This window comes from Salmo salar, chromosome ssa15 (assembly GCF_905237065.1).
Source record: "Salmo salar chromosome ssa15, Ssal_v3.1, whole genome shotgun sequence".
Lineage (NCBI taxonomy): Eukaryota > Metazoa > Chordata > Actinopteri > Salmoniformes > Salmonidae > Salmo > Salmo salar.
Window position 1 is genome coordinate 17,619,151 of NC_059456.1, and position 24,399 is coordinate 17,643,549.

The 24,399-nt window shown below is 44.2% G+C and overlaps 1 protein-coding gene across 2 annotated transcripts; it reads left to right on the top strand.

Moving 5' to 3' along the window:
- Positions 1-100: 100 nt before the first annotated feature.
- On the top strand, positions 101-21,896 carry lca5 (lebercilin LCA5). 2 transcript variants are annotated; one of them, XM_014143622.2, is made up of 10 exons: positions 101-513; positions 1,899-2,308; positions 3,851-4,098; positions 6,292-6,456; positions 6,685-6,825; positions 10,405-10,542; positions 13,595-13,688; positions 14,325-14,497; positions 18,222-18,375; positions 19,198-21,896. In XM_014143622.2, the coding sequence occupies exons 2-10, from the start codon at positions 1,921-1,923 to the stop codon at positions 20,106-20,108; spliced, it is 2,412 nt and encodes an 803-aa protein (XP_013999097.1). In that variant the 5' UTR covers positions 101-513; positions 1,899-1,920; the 3' UTR covers positions 20,109-21,896. The 2 variants fall into 2 exon arrangements, with proteins under 2 accessions (XP_013999097.1, XP_013999096.1); XM_014143621.2 differs by having other exon boundaries at positions 101-527; positions 19,198-21,895.
- Positions 21,897-24,399: the final 2,503 nt, after the last annotated feature.

Consider the following 24,399-nt stretch of genomic DNA (forward strand, 5'->3'; position numbering starts at 1 on the left):
ATAAGGATAATCTCTTATCTGGGTTCATGCAACATGTGGTCACAGCGTCTCTCTCTGGTTCAACTATGGAACGACACAAAGTGGTACGGGAGGGGGTTGCCATGGCACCGCGTCATAGTGACCAGAGCGGACCGACCGAAGGGCTAGGCGGAATCTGCCATGTAGCTAGCGGCTAGTCCTGTGTCTATCCCTAGCTAGCTTTTTAGTAAATCCCCCACCCCAATTAGAGGCCAATAAATGACCAATATCCTAAATAGATAGCTAAAGAGCCATGGATATATTCTGGTATAACTGCAGGGTTAAATGTTACTAAGGTACGGGAGGCTGTTGTTGTTAGCTAGGTTGCTAATTTAGCTAACGTCGTTAGCTATATAACTAGCTATACAGAGCTAACGACCCACGGTGCTAGGTAGCGAGACAAACAGCTAGACATCTAAGACTAGTTAGCTATCAACTTGACCAGACAGAGACTATTACGCGGAAAGGGAGAAGTCATGGAGACGTGACGCCAAGGTAATCTTAACGAGGTGGGTTGATAATGCCTCTTTACAAACTTTCATTTAAAATGAGACGAAAAACAAAATAGCAAATTGTCTCAAATAAATGTTGATTAAATCTGGTGACGTAGCAGCTAGCTAACATTAGCTAACATGTTGCTTTTGGATGTGTGGGGGGGCTAGTTGGGGATTACGTTTAGCAACGGAAAGGTTTTTATAACTAAACCAAGATAGACCACAGCTTGTCGTTTCCAATGGGAACAAATGAGTCATAGTGGCCAGAAGAAACAAGAAGGTGGCTTGCTAAGCGAAACACCAGCTAGGGGATATCTTATTGACGTAGTCTAGTATACATCTGTATATTTCTGTTAGGGAACTTAACTCGCCTTTGTACTCCTAAACAGCGTGATTTAAAAAAATAAATTAAAAAAAACTTTTGCAAAAAGGGTGAAGTCTACAAAACTTAGTCCGTTCTGTTCATAACATATTTTTTGTTTGTTTTGGTAACAGAAAACTGTATTGAGATCAAATGTTTAATTGATGAGAAGATTTGTAGAATTTCGGCCAAAATCCATCTTGTTCCATCTTCTCCCAAAGTGGGCTTCCTCTTACTTCCAAATTTGGTAGTGAGAGGAAACGCTAACCGGATGCTTCACATTTATACATCCAGTGAAATATCTGTGCGTTTATTGTTTACTGTTTAAGAATCAAACGGAAGCAAACAAGAGTAAACAGAACGAAACGGGGCAGGACCCTACCTGAATTTGTCCAATAGAAACACCATTTTTTTGTTGTTCAAAACGTTTGTTTGCGCTAACTTTTTGGACTCATCACAGCAACTGCTACTGTTCACTATCTGCCACTTTATTCCTATTCCTGTATTTGATTTAAACGTGTGCCATCTCCCGAGTGTTACTAGAGGTGTCACTACAGACACCTTGGTTCGAATCCAGGCTGTAACATAACCGGCCGTGATTGGGAGTCCCATAGGGCGGCGTCTGTATTTGGCCCGGGGTTAGGCCGTCATTGTAAATAAGAATATGTTCTTAAAACTGACTTGCCCAGTTAAATAAAGGTTAAATACATTAAAAAAAAATGTAAAAAAGATTAAAGATGTGAAAGCGTCTCAGGCCTGTCCAAAAAAAGTTGTCCTACTGAATTGCATTCCTGTGAAATAAAATGACAAAATGGCTAAAGCAATCGACAGACTGACCAGGCTAGGATGTTATTATGCCTTAGAGAGAATGATTAAGGCTGTGTACCAAATGGCACCCTATTGCCATTTGTAATACACTAGGTTATATCAATGTTATTGACTGGTAGGGAGCCTACACAGTCAGTGATACAGTGTAATAGGACTAATCTGAATCATTGAATGACTTCTTATGCGTATCCATGAAGAATCTCCTGTCAGAGGGACAACATGGATACGGAGAACATTCCACACCCTTACGAGGACAACCGAGATGCGGAGCGCCAGAGTCGTCAGTCCCGCAGGAGCACTGCTGGGAAAGGTTCCGAGGCGTCGCTACGAACTCTGAAACGGGACAAGAGTCGGGACGGCGAAAGAGATGAGAGGGACAGCTGTGCTGGGGACCAGGCTAAGACACGGACACAGGAACTAGATCCTGACCGGGATCGCATGTCAGACAGAGAGCATAGGAGGAGCAGCTCATTCTACTCTGAAGACTACGAGAACCTAACACCCTCGGAACGCACGCTGTCGCCCTACTCCCGTACACCCTCCCCCAGCCCTCGCAGAAAGGGACCTCGCGCCAAGAGGGTCTCCAGCAGTCCTCTACACAAAGCAGGTACTGTACACCCACACCCTCCCACGCAATATCTCCAGTAGATAGCAGTGTAGCTCGCTAGCACATTTCAAATGTGGTCTCTGTACTACTCTAAGGTGTAACACACAGATATGTCCTAGTTGTTATGTAGGTGTAACACACAGAGATGTCCTAGTTGTTATGTAGGTGTAACACACAGGGATGTCCTAGTTGTTATGTAGGTGTAACACACAGATATGTCCTAGTTGTTACGTAGGTGTAACACACAGAGATGTCCTAGTTGTTATGTAGGTGTAACACACAGAGATGTCCTAGTTGTTATGTTGTTGTAACACATGGAGATGTCCTAGTTGTTATGTTGTTGTAACACATGGAGATGTCCTAGTTGTTATGTAGGTGTAACACACAGAGATGTCCTAGTTGTTATGTAGGTGTAACACACAGAGATGTCCTAGTTGTTATGTAGGTGTAACACACAGAGATGTCCTAGTTGTTATGTTGTTGTAACACACAGAGATGTCCTAGTTGTTATGTTGTTGTAACACATGGAGATGTCCTAGTTGTTATGTAGGTGTAACACACAGAGATGTCCTAGTTGTTATGTAGGTGTAACACACAGAGATGTCCTAGTTGTTACGTAGGTGTAACACACAGAGATGTCCTAGTTGTTACGTAGGTGTAACACACAGAGATGTCCTAGTTGTTATGTAGGTGTAACACACAGAGATGTCCTAGTTGTTATGTTGTTGTAACACATGGAGATGTCCTAGTTGTTATGTAGGTGTAACACACAGAGATGTCCTAGTTGTTATGTTGTTGTAACACATGGCTATGTCCTAGTTGTTATGTAGGTATAACACATGGCTATGTCCTAGTTGTTATGTAGGTGTAACACATGGCTATGTCCTAGTTGTTATGTAGGTGTAACACATGGCTATGTCCTAGTTGTTATGTAGGTATAACACATGGCTATGTCCTAGTTGTTATGTAGGTGTAACACATGGCTATGTCCTAGTTGTTATGTAGGTGTAACACATGGCTATGTCCTAGTTGTTATGTAGGTATAACACATGGCTATGTCCTAGTTGTTATGTAGGTGTAACACATGGCTATGTCCTAGTTGTTATGTTGTTGTAACACATAGCTATGTCCTAGTTGTTATATAGGTGTAACACATGGCTATGTCCTAGTTGTTATGTAGTTGTTCATACACATAGAGATGTATGAAACTTACTCCTCAGATGTAAGAGCTAGCTTTTGAGTGGCGCGACCGGTAGAGACGCTTGAGGGAGGACAGTCATGTGTGTTTGTAATGCGGAGGGCCTGGGTTGGATCCAGGTATGTGCTGAATCAGGAGGAAGTGGCCAAGCAAGCAGTGTGATATCCTTAGGGAGTGATGCATAGTTTCATGTCCTTTGTATTGTGTGTGTCCCAGGTGTGCATCACAGTGTGGGCTGTGTGTAACCCTGTGTGAGTCCCCCAGGTGTGTACTGTGTGTAACCCTGTGTGTGTCCCCCAGGTGTGTACTGTGTGTAACCCTGTGTGTGTGTTTCTCCTCCATAGGTGTGCGTCGGGGTGTGTATCGCCCTCCCCGTTTGGGTGCCCAGCCCCAGAGGCCTCAGCGTTGGGGGGTACGCACCGAGTCCCAGAGCCTGATCAAGGACTCCACGGCGCCCCCTAAAGATCTTGACCTGGTGACCAAGCGCATGCTGTCGGCCCGCCTGTTGAAGATCAACGAGCTACGCAACGCCCTGGCAGAGCTTCAGCTCCACACTGACCAGCTAACCAAGGAGAACCGCATCCTCAGACAGGTAACCAAGGAGAACCGCATCCTCAGACAGGTAACCAAGGAGAACCGCATCCTCAGACAGGTAACCAAGGAGAACCGCATCCTCAGACAGGTAACCCTGACCCACAGACAGGTAACCTACTAACCCTGACCCTCAGACAGGTAACCTACTAACCCTGACCCTCAGACAGGTAACCTACTAACCCTGACCCTCAGACAGGTAACCTAACTGACCCTGACCCTCAGACAGGTAACCTAACTAACCCTGACCCTCAGACAGGTAAACCTACTAACCCTGACCCTCAGACAGGTAACCTAACTAACCCTGACCCTCAGACAGGTAACCTACTAACCCTGACCCACAGACAGGTAAACCTACTAACCCTGACCCTCAGACAGGTAAACCTACTAACCCTGACCCTCAGACAGGTAACCTAACTAACCCTGACCCTCAGACAGGTAACCTACTAACCCTGACCCACAGACAGGTAACCTAACTAACCCTGACCCTCAGACAGGTAACCCACTAACCCTGACCCTCAGACAGGTAACCTACTAACCCTGACCCTCAGACAGGTAACCTAACTAACCCTGACCCTCAGACAGGTAACCCACTAACCCTGACCCTCAGACAGGTAACCTAACTAACCCTGACCCACAGACAGGTAACCTACTAACCCTGACCCTCAGACAGGTAACCTACTAACCCTGACCCTCAGACAGGTAACCTACTAACCCTGACCCACAGACAGGTAACCTACTAACCCTGACCCTCAGACAGGTAAACCTACTAACCCTGACCCTCAGACAGGTAAACCTACTAACCCTGACCCACAGACAGGTAACCTAACTAACCCTGACCCTTAGACAGGTAAACCTAACTAACCCTGACCCTCAGACAGGTAACCTACTAACCCTGACCCACAGACAGGTAACCTACTAACCCTGACCCTCAGACAGGTAACCTACTAACCCTGACCCTCAGACAGGTAACCTACTAACCCTGACCCTCAGACAGGTAACCTACTAACCCTGACCCTCAGACAGGTAACCTACTAACCCTGACCCTCAGACAGGTAACCTACTAACCCTGACCCTCAGACAGGTAACCTATTAACCCTGACCCTCAGACAGGTAACCTACTAACCCTGACCCTCAGACAGGTAACCTAACTAACCCTGACCCTCAGACAGGTAAACCTACTAACCCTGACCCTCAGACAGGTAACCTAACTAACCCTGACCCTCAGACAGATAAACCTACTAACCCTGACCCACAGACAGGTAAACCTACTAACCCTGACCCTCAGACAGGTAAACCTACTAACCCTGACCCACAGACAGGTAACCCACTAACCCTGACCCACAGACAGGTAAACCTACTAACCCTGACCCACAGACAGGTAAACCTACTAACCCTGACCCACAGACAGGTTAACCTACTAACCCTGACCCACAGACAGGTAACCCACTAACCCTGACCCTCAGACAGGTAAACCTACTAACCCTGACCCTCAGACAGGTAAACCTAACTAACCCTGACCCTCAGACAGGTAACCTAACTAACCCTGACCCTCAGACAGGTAACCTAACTAACCCTGACCCTCAGACAGGTAAACCTAACTAACCCTGACCCTCAGACAGGTATTGCCTAACGTTCTGACTAGGGTTACCTGTCCAGTAACTTTAGAACAATTCCTAGGTTTTCTAACTCTAAATCAGGTAAAAGCAATGTTACTTAGTCGCCTTGGGTCCCTCCAATGTCATTTTTATTGGACAGTTACTTTAATACAGCCTGTCCATAGAGATAGATAGAGGACTCTTGATGGATAAAACCCATTTTAGCATGAGCATTGTCAAGGGCTTCCACAATTTAAAAGTAGTCAACTGGGTAGGGTTTCCTATGGATTGGGTGTGATCAGCCAATGATCAGAGCATTGTGTTTTTCATATTGGGTTGCCTATGATTTGTAAAGTGCTTTAAAGCTATATCACTGTCATTTTAGTGGCCACAATAAATAAATGACACATAATATTTGGTTTAGGTCAATCACCAATATAAGGTTTATGCTTTTTTTTTCAAACACTAAAGAAGAATAAAATGGACTACTTTAAAATGGAGATATTCTCAATGGCGCTGTCACAGACGCCATAATAACCCAGATACGGAATCCTCGTATCTATTTCAATGAGTCTGTCTGTGTGTGATTCCTAAAGCTACAACACCGGCAGGAGAAGGCGCTGCAGCGATACGACGACACGGAGAGCGAGATCGCCCAGCTGCTGTCGAGCCACGCTAACGAGACCACAGCTCTGCGGGAACGTCTACGGCGGACACAGGAGAGGGAGAGGGTCACTGAGAGGCGACTCAAAGACACACAGGTACGGAAAGCCAGAGGGCTCATACCTGACCAGATCTAGTGTTTGCTTTTTGTAGAAGAGTACAAAATAAATCAAATAGGTTTAAGTGTGAGCTGACCAGAGGTGCCTGTCTGCCTGTCTATCTGTCTGTCCATCTGACTGTCCCTCCCTCCCTCCCTCCCTCCCTCCTCCCTCCCTCCCTCCCTCCTCCCTCCCTCCCTCCCTCCCTCCCTCCCTCCCTCCCTCCAGGAGCAGCTGCAGCGTAGCCAGTCGTCCCTGGGTCGTCTGAGGCGTCTGGCAGAACAGCAGGAGCTAGGTCCCAGGGAGGAGCTCACCAGGAGACTGGAGCAGGAGAGAGTCAAGGACCAGGAGAACCAGCTGAAGATCAAGGTACAGTAGCTACTAACACGCTACAGAGATCTCCTGCACATGTTAAACAAAGATCACACATCACAGGGCTCTAAAGGTGAAGTACAGGACACTAGTTCACACACACATACACACACACACACACAGAGCACGGCAGGGCAGGGCAGGGCAGTACCTATCCTCTTGGTGGTGTTTATGTTCCTGGGCGATGGTTTCAACATGCGGTTGGCATAGATTATTGTAGGAGTGATAAGCCGATATGACACCAATGTCTATGAAAATTCCACATACTGGATTTTCAACAGTGTCGTTAGCATTTTAGTATTTTCAGAGTATTTCCTGCACCTACCTAACTCAAATTCGAGACGTCGGATTACAACGGGACTATAGCGTCCATAAAGCGACTGTTGGACTTCAAAAAAGGTCAGATTGTCTAAATTTGTAGGTGCAACAGTTTTATTAAATGTATCATTTATCGGTTTCATATGCTAATTTCTGTCCATTAAGGACCAACGATGTGCTATTTTTTTGTAGCATTTCTGAAACAGTGCCAGTCAAAAGCTCATTCCAGGGTTTGTCTTTATTTTTACTATTTTCTACATTGTCGAATAATAGTGAAGACATCAAAACAATGAAATAACACATGGAATCATGTAGTAACCAAAAAAAGTGTTATAATATATTTTATATTTGAGATTCTTCGAAGTAGCCACCCTTTGCTTTGATGGAAGCTTTACATACTATTGGCATTCTCTCAACCAGCTTCATGAGGTAGTCACCTGGAATGCATTTCAATTAACAGGTGTGCCTTCTTTAAAAGTTAATTTGTGGAATTTCTTTCCTTCTTAATGCGTTTGAGCCAATCAGTTGTGTTGTGACAAGGTAGAGGTGGTATACAGAAGATAGCCCTATTTGGTAAAACATCAAGTCCATATTATGGCAAGAACAACTCAAATAAGCAAAGATAAACGACAGTCCATCATTACTTTAAGACATGAAGGTCAGTCAATCCGGAAAATTCCCAAAACTTTGAAAGTTTCTTCAAGTGCAGTCGCAAAAACCATCAAGCGCTACGATGAAACTGGCTAACTGCACCTCAGATTGCATCCCAAATAAATGCTTCACAGAGTTCAAGTAACAGACACATCAATCAAGCAATCAAATGTATTTATAAAGCCCTTTTTACATCAGCCGATGTCTCAAAATGCTATACAGAAACCCAGCCTAAAACCCCAAACAGCAAGCAATGCCGGTGTAGAAGCACAGTGGCTAGGAAAAACTCCCTAGAAAGGCCAAAACCTAGGAAGAAACCTAGAGAGGAACCAGGCTATGACGGGTGGCCAGTCCTCTTCTGGCTGTGCCGGGTGGAGATTGTAACAGAACATGGCCAAGATGTTCAAATGTTCATAGATGACCAGCAGGGTCAAATAATAATAATCACAGTGGTTGTAGAGGGTGCAACAGGTCAGCACCTCAGGAGTAAATGTCAGTTGGCTTTTCATAGCCGATCATTCAGAGTTCGAGACAGCAGGTGTGGTAGAGAGAGAGAGTTGAAAACAGCAGGTCTGGGACAGGTAGCACGTCCGGTGAACAGGTCAGGATTCCATAGAAGCAGGCAGAACAGTTGAAACTGGAGCAGCAGCACGGCCAGGTGGACTGGGGACAGCAAGGAGTCATCAGGCCAGGTAGTCCTGAGGCATGGTCCTAGGGCTCAGGTCCTCTGAGAGAAAGAATTAGAGAGAGCATACTTAAATTCACACAGGACACCGGATAAGACAGGAGAATTAGACCAGATATAACAGACAGACCCTAGCCCCCCGACACAAACTATTGCAGCAAAAATACTGGAGGCTGAGACAGGAGGGGTCAGGAGACACTGTGGCCCTATCAGATGATACCCCCAGACAGAGCCAAACAGGCAGGATATAACCCCACCACTTTGCCAAAGCACAGCCCCCACACCACTAGAGGGTTATCTTCAAATCAGCAATTTACTGCCCTGAGACAAGTCCTGGGCCTCTATCTACACCACGTCCTGTATCTACTGACACCACCACATGTTGTTATGCTGGGCCTCTACCTACACCACGTCCTGTATCTACTGACACCACCACATGTTGTTATGCTGGACCTCTTCCTACACCACGTCCTGTATCTACTGACACCACCACATGTTGTTATGCTGGGCCTCTACCTACACCACGTCCTGTATCTACTGACACCACCACATGTTGTTATGCTGGACCTCTACCTACACCACGTCCTGTATCTACTGACACCACCACATGTTGTTATGCTGGACCTCTACCTACACCACGTCCTATATCTACTGACACCACCACATGTTGTTATGCTGGGCCTCTACCTACACCACGTCCTGTATCTACTGACACCACCACATGTTGTTATGCTGGACCTCTACCTACACCACGTCCTGTATCTACTGACACCACCACATGTTGTTATGCTGGGCCTCTATCTACACCACGTCCTGTATCTACTGACACCACCACATGTTGTTATGCTGGGCCTCTACCTACACCACGTCCTGTATCTACTGACACCACCACATGTTGTTATGCTGGGCCTCTACCTACACCACGTCCTGTATCTACTGACACCACCACATGTTGTTATGCTGGACCTCTTCCTACACCACGTCCTGTATCTACTGACACCACCACATGTTGTTATGCTGGGCCTCTACCTACACCACGTCCTGTATCTACTGACACCACCACATGTTGTTATGCTGGACCTCTTCCTACACCACGTCCTGTATCTACTGACACCACCACATGTTGTTATGCTGGGCCTCTACCTACACCACGTCCTGTATCTACTGACACCACCACATGTTGTTATGCTGGGCCTCTACCTACACCACGTCCTGTACCTACTGACACCACCACATGGTGGACCTCTATGTCTATATGAGAGACTGAGTCCGACACACCACATCCTGTATCTACTAACCAAAAAATATGTTATGAAATATATTTATTGCTAAAATAAAGGTTTAAGGAAATACAGGCAGCCACCACATTACTAGAAAACTGCTCACCCAATCAGCATGATGTTGCTGTAAGTATAAAAGCAAAGCTTACTTTCATATAATAAAAAACGAAGCTTGAAAAGATAGTGGAATGGGGTAATGTCTTAGTGTGGGGTGGGAATAATGCATTACATTACCTTGCATGGGGTACAAATAACATTACTGTGGGAGTATGAATTATGCTGTTTGAGAAGGTTTTTGAATTCTAAGCAACCTGCCTACATTGTCTGAAGTACAAGAGAACAACGTAGCTACTGTAGTAGGTCAAAGCTGTGTGCTGTTAAACCTTGGTAGAGCATGGGTGGAGTAGGCATTGTGGTGCTGTAAAACCTTGGTAGAGCATGGGTGGAGTAGGCATCGTGGTGCTCATGTGAATTTCCTTTATTTTCCGGCTTCAGATCAATGTCTACTTCTCCCTTAAAACATAGTTGTTGATGTTCCTAGTGTCCAGTTCCCTCTCCTTCTCCTACAAGGGTTAGAGTTAGCTTCTATAACGCAAATTATAGTGTGTGTGTGTGTGTGTGTGTGTGTGTGTGTGTGTTTAGGATCTGGAGCGCAGAGTGGAACTGAGCAGCAGTAGTTATCAGAGGCAGCTAGCTACAGAGAGGAGGAAGACCATCAGTACCCAGGACCGGGTCTCAGACCTACAGGAGGAGGTGGAACGGCTCACCAACAAACTCAAGGTACACACACACACGGGGACACACACACACACACACGGACAAACACACACACGGACACACACACACACGGACACACACACACGGACACACACACACGGACACACACACACGCACAAACGCGTGAAGGCACATACACACACATTGACCTTTATACTCCATCTACTGTATATCATGTGTACACTGCATTCTGAAAACTATTCAGACCCCTTAACGTTTTCCACAATTTTTACGTTACAGCCTTATTCTAAAATAGATTCAATTGTTTTTTTGCCTCACCAATCTACACACAATACCCCATAATGACAAAGCGAAAATAGTTTTCATTTTTTTCCCCCAAATGTATTTAAAATAAAACCCTAAAATATCATATTTACATAAGTATTCACACTCTTTACTCAGTACTTTGTTGAAGCACCATTGGCAGCGATTACAGCCTCGAGTCTTCTTGGGTATAAGGCTACAAGTTTGGCACACCTGTATTTGGGGAGTTTCTCCCATTCTTCTCTGCAGATCCTCTCAAGCTCTGTCAGGTTGGATGGGGAGCGTTGCTGCACAGTTATTTTCAGGTCTCTCCAGAGATGTTCGATCAGGTTCAAGTCCAGGCTCTGGCTGGGTCACTCAAGAACATTCAGAGACCCGAAGCCACGCCTGTGTTGTCTTGGCTGTGTGCTTAGGGTCGTTGTCCTGTTGGAAGGTGAACTTTTGACCCAGTCTGAGGTCCCGAGCTCTTTGAAACAAGTTTCCATCAAGGATCTCTGTCCTTTGCTACATTCATCCTTACCTCAATCCTGACTGGTCTCCTAGTCCCTGCCACTGAAAAACATCCCCACAGAATGATGCTGCCACCACCATGCTTCACTGTAAGGATGGTGCCAGGTTTCCTCCAGACATGACACTTGGCATTCAGGCCAAAGAGTTCAATCTTGGTTTCATCAGACCATAAAATATTATTTCTAATAGTCAGAGTCCTTTAGGTGCCTTTTGGCAAACTCCAAGAGGGCTGTCATGTGACTTTTACTGAGGAGTGGCTTTCATCTGGCCACTCTACCATAAAAGCCTGATTGGTGGAGTGCTGCAGACATGGTTGTCATTCTGGAAGGTTCTCCCATCTCCACAGAGGGACGCAGATCTGTCAGAGTGACCATCGGGTTCTTGGTCACCTCCCTGACCAAGGCCCTTCTCCCCCGATTGCTCAGTTTGCCCAGGAGACCAGCTCTAGGAAGTGTCTTGGTGGTTCCAAACTACTTCCATTTAAGAATGATGGAGGCCACTGTGTTCTTGGGGACATTAAATGCTGCAGACATTTTTTGGTATCCCTCCCCAGATCTGTGCCTCAACACAATCCTGTCCCTGACCTCTACGGACAATTCCTTCGACCTCATAGCTTCATTTTTGCTCTGACATTCACTGTCAACTATGGGACTTTATATAGACGACAGGTGTGTGCCTTTCCAAAACATGTCCAATCAATTGAATTTACCACAGGTGGACTCCAATCAAGTTGTAGAAACATCTCAAGGATGATCAATGGAAACAGGAAGCACCTGAGCTCAATTTTGAGTCTGATAACAAAGGGTCTGAATTCTTAAAAGTACCAGTGAAAAGTTTGGACACACCTACTCATTCCATGGTTTTTCTGTATTTTATTATTTTTTTAAACATTTTACATAATTGTGAAGACAACAAAACTATCAAATAACACACAAGGAATCATGTAGTAACCAAAAAAGTGTTTGCCTTGATGACAGCTTTGCATACTTTTGGCATTCTCTCAACCTACTTCACGAGGTAGTCACCTGGAATGCATTTCAATTAACAGGTGTGCCTTGTTAAAAGTTTATTTGTGGAATTTGTTTCCTTCTTTATGCGTTTGAGCCAATCAGTTGTGTTGTGACAAGGTATGGGTGGTATACAGAAGATAGCCCTATTTGGCAAAATACCAAGTCCATATTATGTCAAGAACAGCTGAAATAAGCAAAGAGAAACAACAGTCCATCATTACTTTAAGACATGAATGTCAGTCAATCTGGAAAATTCCAAGAACTTTGAATGTTTCTTCAAATGCAGTCGCAGAAACCATCAAGTGCTGTGATGAAACTGGCTCTCATGAGGACCACCACAGGAAAGGAAGACCCAGAGTTACCTTTGCTGCACAGGATAAGTTCATTAGAGTTAACTTTACCTCAGATTGCATCCGAAAATAAATGCTTCGGAGAGTACAAGTAGCAGACACATCTCAAAATCAACTGTTCAGAGGAGACTGTGTGAATCAGGCCTTCATGGACGAATTGCTGCAGAGAAACCACTACTAAAGGACACCAATAAGAAGAACAGACTTGCTTGGGCCAAGAAACACGACCAATGGACATTAGACCGGTGGAAATTTGTCCTTTTGATTTGATGAGTCCAAATGTGAGATTTTTGGTTCCAACCGCCGTGTCTTTGTGAAACGCAGAGTAGGTGAACGGATGATCTCCACATTTGTGGTTCCCACCGTGAAGCATGGAGGAGGAGGCAAAAGGTGGCAACTTTGAAGAATCTAAAATATATTTTGATTTGTTTAACACTTTTTTGGTTACTACAGATTCCATATGTGTTATTTCATAGTTTTGATGTCTTCACTATTATTCTACCATGTAATATATAGTAAAAAAAAAAAAACCTTGAATGAGTAGGTGTGTCCAAACTTTTGACTGGTACTGTATGTAAATAAGGTATTTCAGTGTTTTATTTGTAATCAATTTTCCCAAAATTCTTAAAACCTGTTTTTGCTTTGTCATTATGGGGTATTGTGATGTCATAATGGGGTATTGTGATGTCATTATGGGGTATTGTGTGTAGATTGATGAGGAACATTTTCTATTTAATCCGTTTCAGAATGATGCTGTAATGTAATAAAATGTGGAAATAGTCAACGGGTCTGAAAACTTTCCGAATGATCACGAAGACACGCACACACACGGAGACAGACACACACACACACAAACATATGAAGGCACATACACACACACACTCTACGTTACGTTATAAAAGCTAACTCTAACCCTTGTAGGAGAAGGAGAGGGAACTGGACACTAGGAATATCTATGCCAACCGCTTGTTGAAACCATCGCCCAGGAACATAGACAACACCACAAAGAGGAAAGGTAGGGTCGCCTGGTGTTAAACGCACTCCAGGGTTAAACGTCCCCCTCCTGTAATTCTCACAGAAACCACTCTTTCACCCCCCAAAAATGTAACACTTTCCCTGGATGCCACTAGTCCTGCTCAACTAAATAAATGTTGAAGTCACTCCAAGAAAACTATTGAGGTAAATGTATTTAATAATTTGTCATTTAGAGAAAGTGATGTTGTTTATATATATATATATATGTATATATATATATATACCAGTAGGGGAGCCTAAAGATATATTGTTTAATTTATATATATATACCAGTAGGGGAGGCTAAAGATATATTGTTTAATTTATATATATATACCAGTAGGGGAGGCTAAAGATATATTGTTTAATATATATATATACCAGTAGGGGAGGCTAAAGATAATAATCATCCACAGTTAGAGAGAAGAAATTGTAATAAAAAAATTGTACTAAAATGTGAAGTTTGGTTGCACCCTACTGCTCTGTCTGTCTGTCTGTCTGTCTGTCTGTCTGTCTGTCTGTCTGTCTGTCTGTCTGTCTGTCTGTCTGTCTGTCTGTCTGTCTGTCTGTCTGTCTGTCTGTCTGTCTGTCTGTCTGTCTGTCTGTGTTTACGTGAACCTATACTGTGTGTCTATAGGCCCCAGTAAGTCCAGCTCTAAGGCAGTACAGACAGTGAACGAGAACTTGAGTCTAGACTTCCCGTCACCGCCCCCGGCCGTCACCGACGGCAACTATCACTACAACGACCAAGCCCCTGATGACTACCTGACACTCAAGCCAGGTGTCTCTGGTACACCTTACAGCTCTAGGGTGAGTCACAAATAGTACCCTACTTGCCTACAAATAGTACCCTACTTCTCAACTTGCCTACCTGGTTAAATAAAGGTGAAATAAATAAATTAAACATCACTGAGTAACTAACCAGGTTTAGACTATTTGTTCGTTCGACATGGTGGGTATGTTGTGTGGTCCTCCCACTACGACTTGGGAAGCATGCTATAGGCTACAGATGAAATAAGTTATGATGAACTTCACAGGGTGGTGAAAGTGCACGGTGATGAGTTTGATGCTCCTTTCTAATACATTTTGTGGGTCTTATTCTGGTGACATGAGGATTTGATGCTTGGCTGCCATTTGACAAATAAACATAATATCACTCTTATAATGTAGGTAGCCTACCTGCACTGTATCTGCGAGCTGTTGGCTAGAGCGCACGCGCCAAGACCAGAGAGGGCACTCTCACTATACCATTTTACATTTTAGTCATTTAGCAGACGCTCTTATCCAGAGCGACTTACAGTAGTGAATGCATACATTTCATTTCATGTATTTTTAAAAAATGTCGTACTGGCCCCCCATGGGAATCGAACCCACAACCCTGGCGTTGCAAACACCATGCTCTACCAACTGAGCCACAGGGAAGTCTATATAACACAACATATACCAAGACCAGAGTGGGCACATTTTCTATTTAACGCAACAGTTTTTGTGACAAAACCATCAGTAGAGTTGAAAATGCGATGGAAACCAAATTCACTTGGATTTTTCATTTGGTACATGGGAATTTAACCGCAAAAGTCATTTTTAAGTCCATTTGATGGAAACTGGTAGGAAAATGTTTTATGCACATTTCTGAATATTTGCATGAAAATCTGTACCAAATTGTATGGAAACCTAGATACTGCCTCCTTATTTTCAAGCTTAGTGGTGGCTGCATCATGGTATGAGTATGCTTGACATCGTCAAATACTGGGGAGTTTTTCAGGATAAAAAGATACGGGATGGAGCTAAGAACAGGCAAAATCCTAGAGGAAAACCCGGTTCAGTCTGCTTTACACCAGAGACTGGGAGAGGAATTCACCTTTCAGCAGGACAATAACCTAAAACACAAGGCCAAATCTACACTGGAGTTGCTTACCAAGAACACAGTGAATGTTCCTGAGTGGCCAAGTTACAGTTTTGATTTAAATCTGCTCAAAGATCAATGGCAAGACTTGAAGATTGCTGTCTACCCATGATCCCCCAACATCAAATCAAATCAAGCTTTATTTATACAGCACATTTCAGGCATGGAATGCAACGCAATGTGCTTTACAGCAGGGAAAAAAAACTATAAAAATCAATGAAACTAAAATCTGAAATATTTAATACACAACAAACATAACATAAAAAAAAAAATAATGACACAATTATTGGGATAGTTAAAAGGCCAGAGGACCTGAGGGACCTACTGAGTACATAACTTAAAAGCATGTCTGACATGTATTGGGGTGAACAATCGTGGATTGATTTAAAAACCAATAGAAGAATCTGGTCTTGGTCAGTGCCCGTGCTGCAGCATCCTGTATGTTTTGTAGTTGACCAATGGAGAGCATTACAGTAGTCAAGCCTGCTTGTAACATTGTGACATTGACAGAGCTTGAAGAATAAAATAAATAAATAATAATGGGCAGATATTGACCAATCCAGGTGTGCAAAGCTCTTATAGACTTATCCAAGAAGACTTGCTGTTGTCACGTTCTGACCATAGTACGCTTTTATTTTCTATGGTAGAGTAGGTCAGGGCGTGACAGGGGGTTTTGTCTAGTTTATTTATTTCTATGTTGGTTGTAGTTTCTTTTTTCTATGTCATTTTTTTGGGATGATCTCCAATTAGAGGCAGCTGGTTATCGTTGTCTCTAATTGGGGATCATATTTAAGTTGTTGGTTTTCCCACTAGGTTTCGTGGGAGATTATTTTGAGTAAGTGTATGTTGCACCGCTTCGTCACGGTTTGTTTTGTTCATTAGTTTATTTGTATGTCTTGCATAGTTTCACAGTTATAATAAAATGTGGAACGATACACACGCTGCGCTTTGTTCCCATTCTTCAGACAGCCGTGACAGCTGTAATCGATGCCATACTCGGGGAGCTGAATACTCGGAGAGCTGAATACTCAGGGAGCTGAATACTTATGCAGCGACTATTTGAGTTATTACATTTTTATAAATATATTTTTTTAATTAAATTTTTCTTCCACTTTGCCATTACAGACTATTTTGTGTAGATTGTTGAAAAGAATTAAACAATTAAATCAATTTTAATCCCACTTTGTAATAAACTTTTTAATCCCACAATAAAATGTGAATGAATCCAAGGGGTCTGAATACTTTTGCAAGGCACTGTAGTATACTACTTTTGCAGCCTTTTCCCTATATATTTCACCTGTTTCCCTATATTTTTACCTGTTTCCCTATATATTGCACCTGTTTCCCTATATATTTCACCTGTTTCCTTATATAACCCACCTGTTTCCCTTTATATTTCACCTGTTTCCCAATATATGACACCTGTTTCCCTATATATTGCACCCGTTCATATTTGCACCTTTGGTTAGTTGAGGAGTTCTTGGAGGAACCTTTAATGGGTTCCTAGAGGAACCCTGGAGTGGAGGCGTGGCTTAGTAGGGGCGTGGCATTGAAATAGATAATAGATCTGTTTTTGGCCACCCGTTAGAGTAAATGCCATTCCTGTTAATCTGTTCTGTTGTATTGTCATCACATGTTAAAGTTAAACACTGGCAATTTTGTAGCTTCAATGATGCTAACAGAGGTGTATGGGGCTCCCGAGTGGCGCAGCGGTCTAAGGCACTGCATCTCAGTTCAAGAGGCGTCACTACAGTCCCTGGCTCGAATCCAGGCTGTGATTGGGAGTCCCATAGGGCGGTGCACAATTGGCCCAGCATCGTCTGGGTTGGGCCGGGGTAGGCCGTCATTGTAAATAATAATTTGTTCTTAACTGATTTGCCCAGTTAAATAAAGGTTAAATGTCAAAAAAATGTATGAGTTTCTCAAGAGCCTATCATGCTATCAGAGGTGTATGAGTTCCTCAAGAGCCTATGATGTTAACAGAGTTCCTCAAGAGCCTATGATGCTCCTAACAGAGGTGTATGAGTTCCTCGAGCCTATGATGCTAACAGAGGTGTATGAGTTCCTCGAGCCTATGATGCTAACAGAGGTGTATGAGTTCCTCAGGAGCCTATGCTGCTAACAGAGGTGTATGAGTTCCTCAGGAGCCTATGATGCTAACAGAGGTGTATGAGTTCCTCAGGAGCCTATGATGCTAACAGAGGTGTATGAGTTCCTCAAGAGCCTATGATGTTGCTAACAGAGGTGTATGAGTTCCAATACAAATCACAATGTTGGAATAGTTACCACTTTATTACTGTATGTAATCAGCTATGTTAATATTATTCATATTATATTAGAATATGTAATATGCATGTTCCAGGAACACTTTAAGTTGCAGTGTACAAAAACATTTACGCTAACGGGTGACCAAAAATAACTATCTGAAAGCCATACCTCCAATAAGCCACTCCTCCAATCTGATAGGCTGCTACCTCTATAATATATAAATAAAAAAGGTAAAAAATGTAACCGTTTCCACTGGTTTTGAACAACTTGTTGATGGAATAACCAAGATGTCCATATGGATGTGCTCTCTTCCTCTCTCCCCCTCTCCCTTTGTCTCGCTCTCTCTCCTTCTCTGGACAGGAGGTTGACGTAGCAGAGCGAAGGCCGAAGGAGACTGAGGAGAGAAAGGAGAGAGAGGAGCGAGAGAGGGTAGAGAAGGAGAGAGAGAGGGAGAAGCAGAGGAATGACCCAGAGTTGGACACACTTGAGGAAAAGAACAAGAGACTGAGAGATGGTAAGAGAACTACAACCACGACAGAACCACGTGTAAACATATCCTGAATGTACTCTGACCGACAGCACCACGTATAAACATATCCTGAACGTACTCTGACCAACAGCACCACGTATAAACATATCCTGAACGTATTCTGACCAACAGCACCACGTATAAACATATCCTGAACGTACTCTGACCGACAGCACCACGTATAAACATATCCTGAACGTACTCTGACCGACAGCACCACGTATAAACATATCCTGAACGTACTCTGACCGACAGCACCACGTATAAACATATCCTGAACGTACTCTGACCGACAGCACCACGTATAAACATATCCTGAATGTACTCTGACCAACAGCACCACGTATAAACATATCCTGAACGTACTCTGACCGACAGCACCACGTATAAACATATCCTGAACGTACTCTGACCGACAGCACCACGTATAAACATATCCTGAACGTACTCTGACCGACAGCACCACGTATAAACATATCCTGAACGTACTCTGACCAACAGCACCACGTATAAACATATCCTGAACGTACTCTGACCAACAGCACCACGTATAAACATATCCTGAATGTACTCTGACCAACAGCACCACGTATAAACATATCCTGAATGTACTCTGACCAACAGCACCACGTATAAACATATCCTGAATGTACTGTGACCAACAGCACCACGTATAAACATATCCTGAACGTACTCTGACCGACAGCACCACGTATAAACATATCCTGAACGTACTCTGACCAACAGCACCACGTATAAACATATCCTGAACCATACTTCTCTCTCTCTCTCTCTCTCTCTCCACAGGCTGGGAGAAAGAGGAGGAGGAGAGTAAGAGGCGGCTCTATAAGGAGGAAGAGAACAGGAAGAGGCGTGGCCAAGTCCAGGAAGAGGTTGCGAGGCGGAACCAAGAGGCGCTAGCCAGTCAGGAAGTGGCGGAGGCAGAGCGTCGCAGGAAGGAGCAACTATTGGCAAAGCTGAGGGAAATTGACAAGCAGAACGAGCCACCCCAGAACGCTGGGCTGTTCTCCGAGGTTGACCCAGAACCCCTAGAGTCTAGCTCAGGTTCCACTGCACGTTCTCCTCCACGGTTCTCCGACCCACGGAACCAGAACCCTTCCATCTTCAGCTTCACTGAGCCGGAGGAGATGGGCGGTCTGCGTGGGGGGGCGGGGAGCAGGGAGGGGGGCAAGTCAGGGCGAGGGGGGCCAGAGAGCGGTTTGGGTCCAGGGGCGGGGACAGGAACTGGGAGGAGAGGGGTGAGGGCTCAGAACTCAAACGAGGACCTGGCTTTCGGTAGCTACGCCCCGTCCTTTGGACGGCCGGCCCCACGAGGGGGTACAGGCTTCCCAACCCCACCCCCTCCCTCGGCTCTGGACGCGCTGCTGGGGCGGTCAGAGAGAGAGAAGGAGAGAGGAGGCCTAGGACCAGGTCTGGGAAAGGAGAGGAAATCCACTTTGTTGCAGCAGCTCTTTGGCCCCCCATCCAGTCCCTCCCCGATCTCCGACAGCCCCCCAGATGTCCTCCTTAGCCCTCCCACTTCCACCCTCACCGGTCCCCGCAACTGCAGAGAAGGTTTTTTTCCCTTTGAGCACAAGTCCCCTGCCCCCGCAGGTCCCCTTGCACCTTTCCTTTCCTCCCTCCACGTGACCGAGAGCAGGCCAACCGTACGAGCCATTGCGTCCTTCGACGACGACATCGAGGAACTCAAACTTTGATCAAATCAATTTTTTTTTCAAATGATTCGTCTGTTGAGTAGGAACTCGCGGTCTGATTAGTCAACGAAGGAGGAAGTGACACTTGGATTTGGCCGTTGAGGCTGTTAATCACTATACTAAGGGTGGACCCGGTGGTTGGGTTTTCACAGGGTTTTAAAAGCACTAAGTCATATTTGTTATGATATCAGATAAATCTAAGCCTGGTTATGGACTGTTTAATCTGATAGATAAATGTCTCTGTGTGTGTGTCAACATCATGTGTGTATGTTGCTCAGGGGAGTCTGTAAAATCAGGGAAGAACGTCAACGTTTTCAGACAGACTTAGGCTCCGTCTCAAATGGTGCCCTAATGAAGACAGCTGTATCGTTGACAGCTATAACGTTGACAGCTATAACGTTGACAACTTTAACGTTGACAACTTTAACGTTGACAACTTTAACGTTGACAGCTGTAACGTTGACAGCTATAACGTTGACAGCTATAACGTTGACAACTTTAACGTTGACAACTTTAACGTTGACAGCTTTAACGTTGACAGCTATAATGTTGACAGCTATAATGTTGACAGCTATTACGTTGACAGCTATAACGTTGAATGATGCCCTGATAAAGCATCTATAACGTTGACAACTTTAACGTTGACAGCTTTAATGTTGACAGCTGTATCGTTGACAGCTGTAACGTTGACAACTTTAACGTTGACAACTTTAACGTTGACAGCTATAACGTTGACAACTTTAACGTTGACAGCTATAACGTTGACAGCTATAACGTTGACAGCTATAACGTTGGCAGCTTTAACGTTGAATGATGCCCTGATGAAGCATCTATAACGTTGACAACTTTAACGTTGACAGCTTTAATGTTGACAGCTGTATCGTTGACAGCTGTATCGTTGACAGCTGTAACGTTGACAACTTTAACGTTGACAACTTTAACGTTGACAGCTATAACGTTGACAACTTTAACGTTGACAGCTATAACGTTGACAGCTATAACGTTGACAGCTTTAACGTTGACAACTTTAACGTTGACAACTTTAACGTTGACAGCTATAACGTTGAATGATGCCCTGATGAAGCATCTATAACGTTGACAACTTTAACGTTGACAGCTGTAACGTTGACAGCTTTAACGTTGACAGCTGTATCGTTGACAGCTGTAACGTTGACAGCTTTAGCATTGACAGCTTTAGCGTTGACAGCTTTAACGTTGACAGCTGTAACGTTGACAGCTGTATCATTGACAGCTATAATGTTGACATCTGTATCGTTGTCAGCTGTAAGGTTGGTTATTGAATTGTTGCATCAGAGATACACTATCTATACAAAAGTATGTGGACAGCCCTTCAAATGAGTGGATTTCACTATTTCAGCCACACCCGTTCCTGACAGGTGTATAAAATTGAGCACACAGCAATGCGATCTCCATGGACAAACATTGGCATTAGAATGGGCCTTACTGAAAAGCTCAGTGACTTTCAACGTGGCACCGTCATAGGATGCCACCTTTTCAACAAGTCAGTTCGTCAAATTTCTGCCCAGCTAGAGCTGCCCCGGTCAATTGTAAGTGCTGATATTGTGATGTGGAAATGTCTAGTAGCAACAACGGCTCAACAGCAAAGTGGTAGGCTACACAAGCTCACAGAACGGGACAGGCGAGTGCTGAAGCGCGTAGCGCATACAAATCGTCTGTCCTCAGTTGCAACACTCACTACCGAGTTCCAAACTGCCCCTGGAAGCAACATCAGCACAATAACTGTTAGTCAGGACCTTTAGGAAATGGGTTTCCATGGCCGAGCAGCCGTACACGAGCCTAATATCACTATGCGCAATGCCAAGCGTCGACTGGAGTGGTGTAAAGCTCGCCGCCATTGGACTCTAGAGCAGTGGAAACGAGTTCTCTGGAGTGATGAATCACGCTTCACCATCTGGCAGTCTGACGGACGAATCTGGGTTTGGCGGATGCCAGGAGAATGCTACCTGCCCCAACTGTAAAGTTCGGTGGAGGAGGAATAATGGTCTGGGGCTGTTTTTCATGGTTCGGGCCCCTTAGTTCCAGTGAAGGGAAATCTTAAAGCTACAGCATACAATGATATTCTAGACGGTTCTGTGCTTCCAACGTTGTGGCAACAGTTTGGGGAAGACCCTTTCTTGTTTCAGCATGACAGTGCCCCTGTGCACAAAGCTAGATCTATACAGAAATGGTTTGTCGAGATCGGTGTGGAAGAACTTGACTGGCCTGCACAGAGCCCTGACCTCAACCTCATCGAACACCTTTGGGATGAATTGGAATGCCGACTTCGAGCCAGGCCTAATCACCCAACATCAGTGTCCGAATGGGAGCAAGTCCCGGCAGCAATGTTCCAACATCTAGTGGAAAGCTTTCCCAGAAGAGTGGAGGCTGTTATAGCAGCTAAGGTGGGACCGAATCCATATTAATACCCATGATTCTGGAATGAGATGTTGGACAAGCAGGTGTCCACATACTTTTGGTCATTTAGTGTACTTGAGTGTGCAGCTATTCCTTTTATTTTAAAGTGTGCATCAAATGGCACTTTTTTCCCCATATTTGGTGCACTACTTTTAACCAGCCCCATCAAGCTCTGGCCAAAGTAGTGCACTATATAAGGAATAGGGTGCCATTTGGGACTACCTAAGTCGGAGCCCTGAAAAGGTCAAAGGGTACAGACTTGTTTGGCAGTTAGGCTTCAAAATTATAGAGCTCTTTTAATTTGCTCTTAACCCTCATGAGTCAATTACCAAAATCGAATTAGCATAATACAAAAATCCCCATTAAAAAAAAAATCTGTCTGTTAATGCTTGAGATATGTCTGGGTGGCCGAGCTAATAACGGTGTTTGTCAGACCAGGAGACATCCTGAAAAATCGGTCTTCTCACAAAAACATGTGTAGGCTACGTGCTAATATGACCCCTCTGTGGAAAGGTGAGTCTCTCACGAACACGTTTATGTATGTTGTGTTGCTCTAGGACACCCAAGGGGTTAAATATGTGTCAAAAATAAAATAGTTTCCTGATCTTTCTTATATCTCTGATATAGGACATACCTTTAGAGTTTGTTTTTTTTTGGGGGGGGGACTATCTGTTGTTCCATGTATGAATCTGTTATTCAAAGTGCTTCTCTGGGCTAATAGCAGTAAGGCCAAATGTAATGTTTCATAATTTTAATATATATATTTTTTTATACATAGGTATGACCAACTTAAAACAATTGCATATGTTAGCTTAGTAGAACACCCCCCTCAGTCTTAACCTCTAAAGCCGTGGTCACCAATCGATCGCGATCTCCAAGGCATTTCTAGTCGATCGCCAAACATTTCTGCACAAAAAAACAACGATAAAAGCCTTGTGTTCCTATTTTTTTTATATTAGTCCCGGGCTGTTGATGGTAGGTGCAGCCAATTCAGCTTCCCTGCGTCCCGGATATGCAAAATGTTGCCATTTCATGTGTCTGAAGGTTACAATCTCTGTCTTCCAGGTGGGCCTGGAGAGAAAATCAAGTGCACTATGCTTACTGCTGGCCAATCAGATTGCTCAGATGACCGAGTCTGCAGTGACGTTGCAGGCATAAAAGAAAGATACGGCAAAATTGATACCGTGACATTTCAAAACGTTTAAAACCACGACTAGAGAGAGACTGTCAACGAATACAGCAAAGAGCTGCTGTTTTTATCAGTGACTTCATGTTTCAGTTCTTACTCAGCACTGTCAACACTTTGTATTCAACACTTTTATCACCCATAAAATGTGCGTTCTTCCTATTTCCACTCAGCGCTACAACAAGCAGGGCATCAGTAATGAACGAGTAGGAAAGTGTATCTATAGGCCTGCGTTGTTGTTATTTATAGCGGCTTGGGTCTTTTTTAATATCAAGGAATATTTCACTTTGTTCATAGGAGTAACAACATGAATTTGTGCACGAGGCAGAAATAGTGCGACTCGAGTTTCGCCATCAGTTGGAAGACGGTGGCCCTTTTGGGTCATTGTCAGTGGAGGAAAGGGAGAGAGGAGGGATGTTGAGAGACGGACCCCTCAGTCTGCTGCTCTCTCCCTCCGCTGATGCAGATGCAGGCACCATCAGCCCAGTAAAATAAAAAACGGAATTATTTAAATGTATACTCACTAAGATGTGTCTCACAAGTAATACAACAATGGATCTATTACCGGTGAGATCGTATAGCCTACCTCAAATTTTGAAATATATATATTTTTTAAATATCCGATACAACAATGCATTGGCAGGTAAATTCAAGCAAAGCCAGTATGCAGTG

Excerpts from the sequence above, each read along its gene's own strand:
- lca5 (XM_014143622.2), top strand. The coding sequence starts at position 1,921 with ATGGATACGGAGAACATTCCACACCCTTACGAGGACAACCGAGATGCG. Across the intron at positions 4,099-6,291 it reads AGAACCGCATCCTCAGACAG|CTACAACACCGGCAGGAGAA; the intron begins GTAACCAAGGAG and ends TGATTCCTAAAG. Across the intron at positions 10,543-13,594 it reads GGCTCACCAACAAACTCAAG|GAGAAGGAGAGGGAACTGGA; the intron begins GTACACACACAC and ends TAACCCTTGTAG.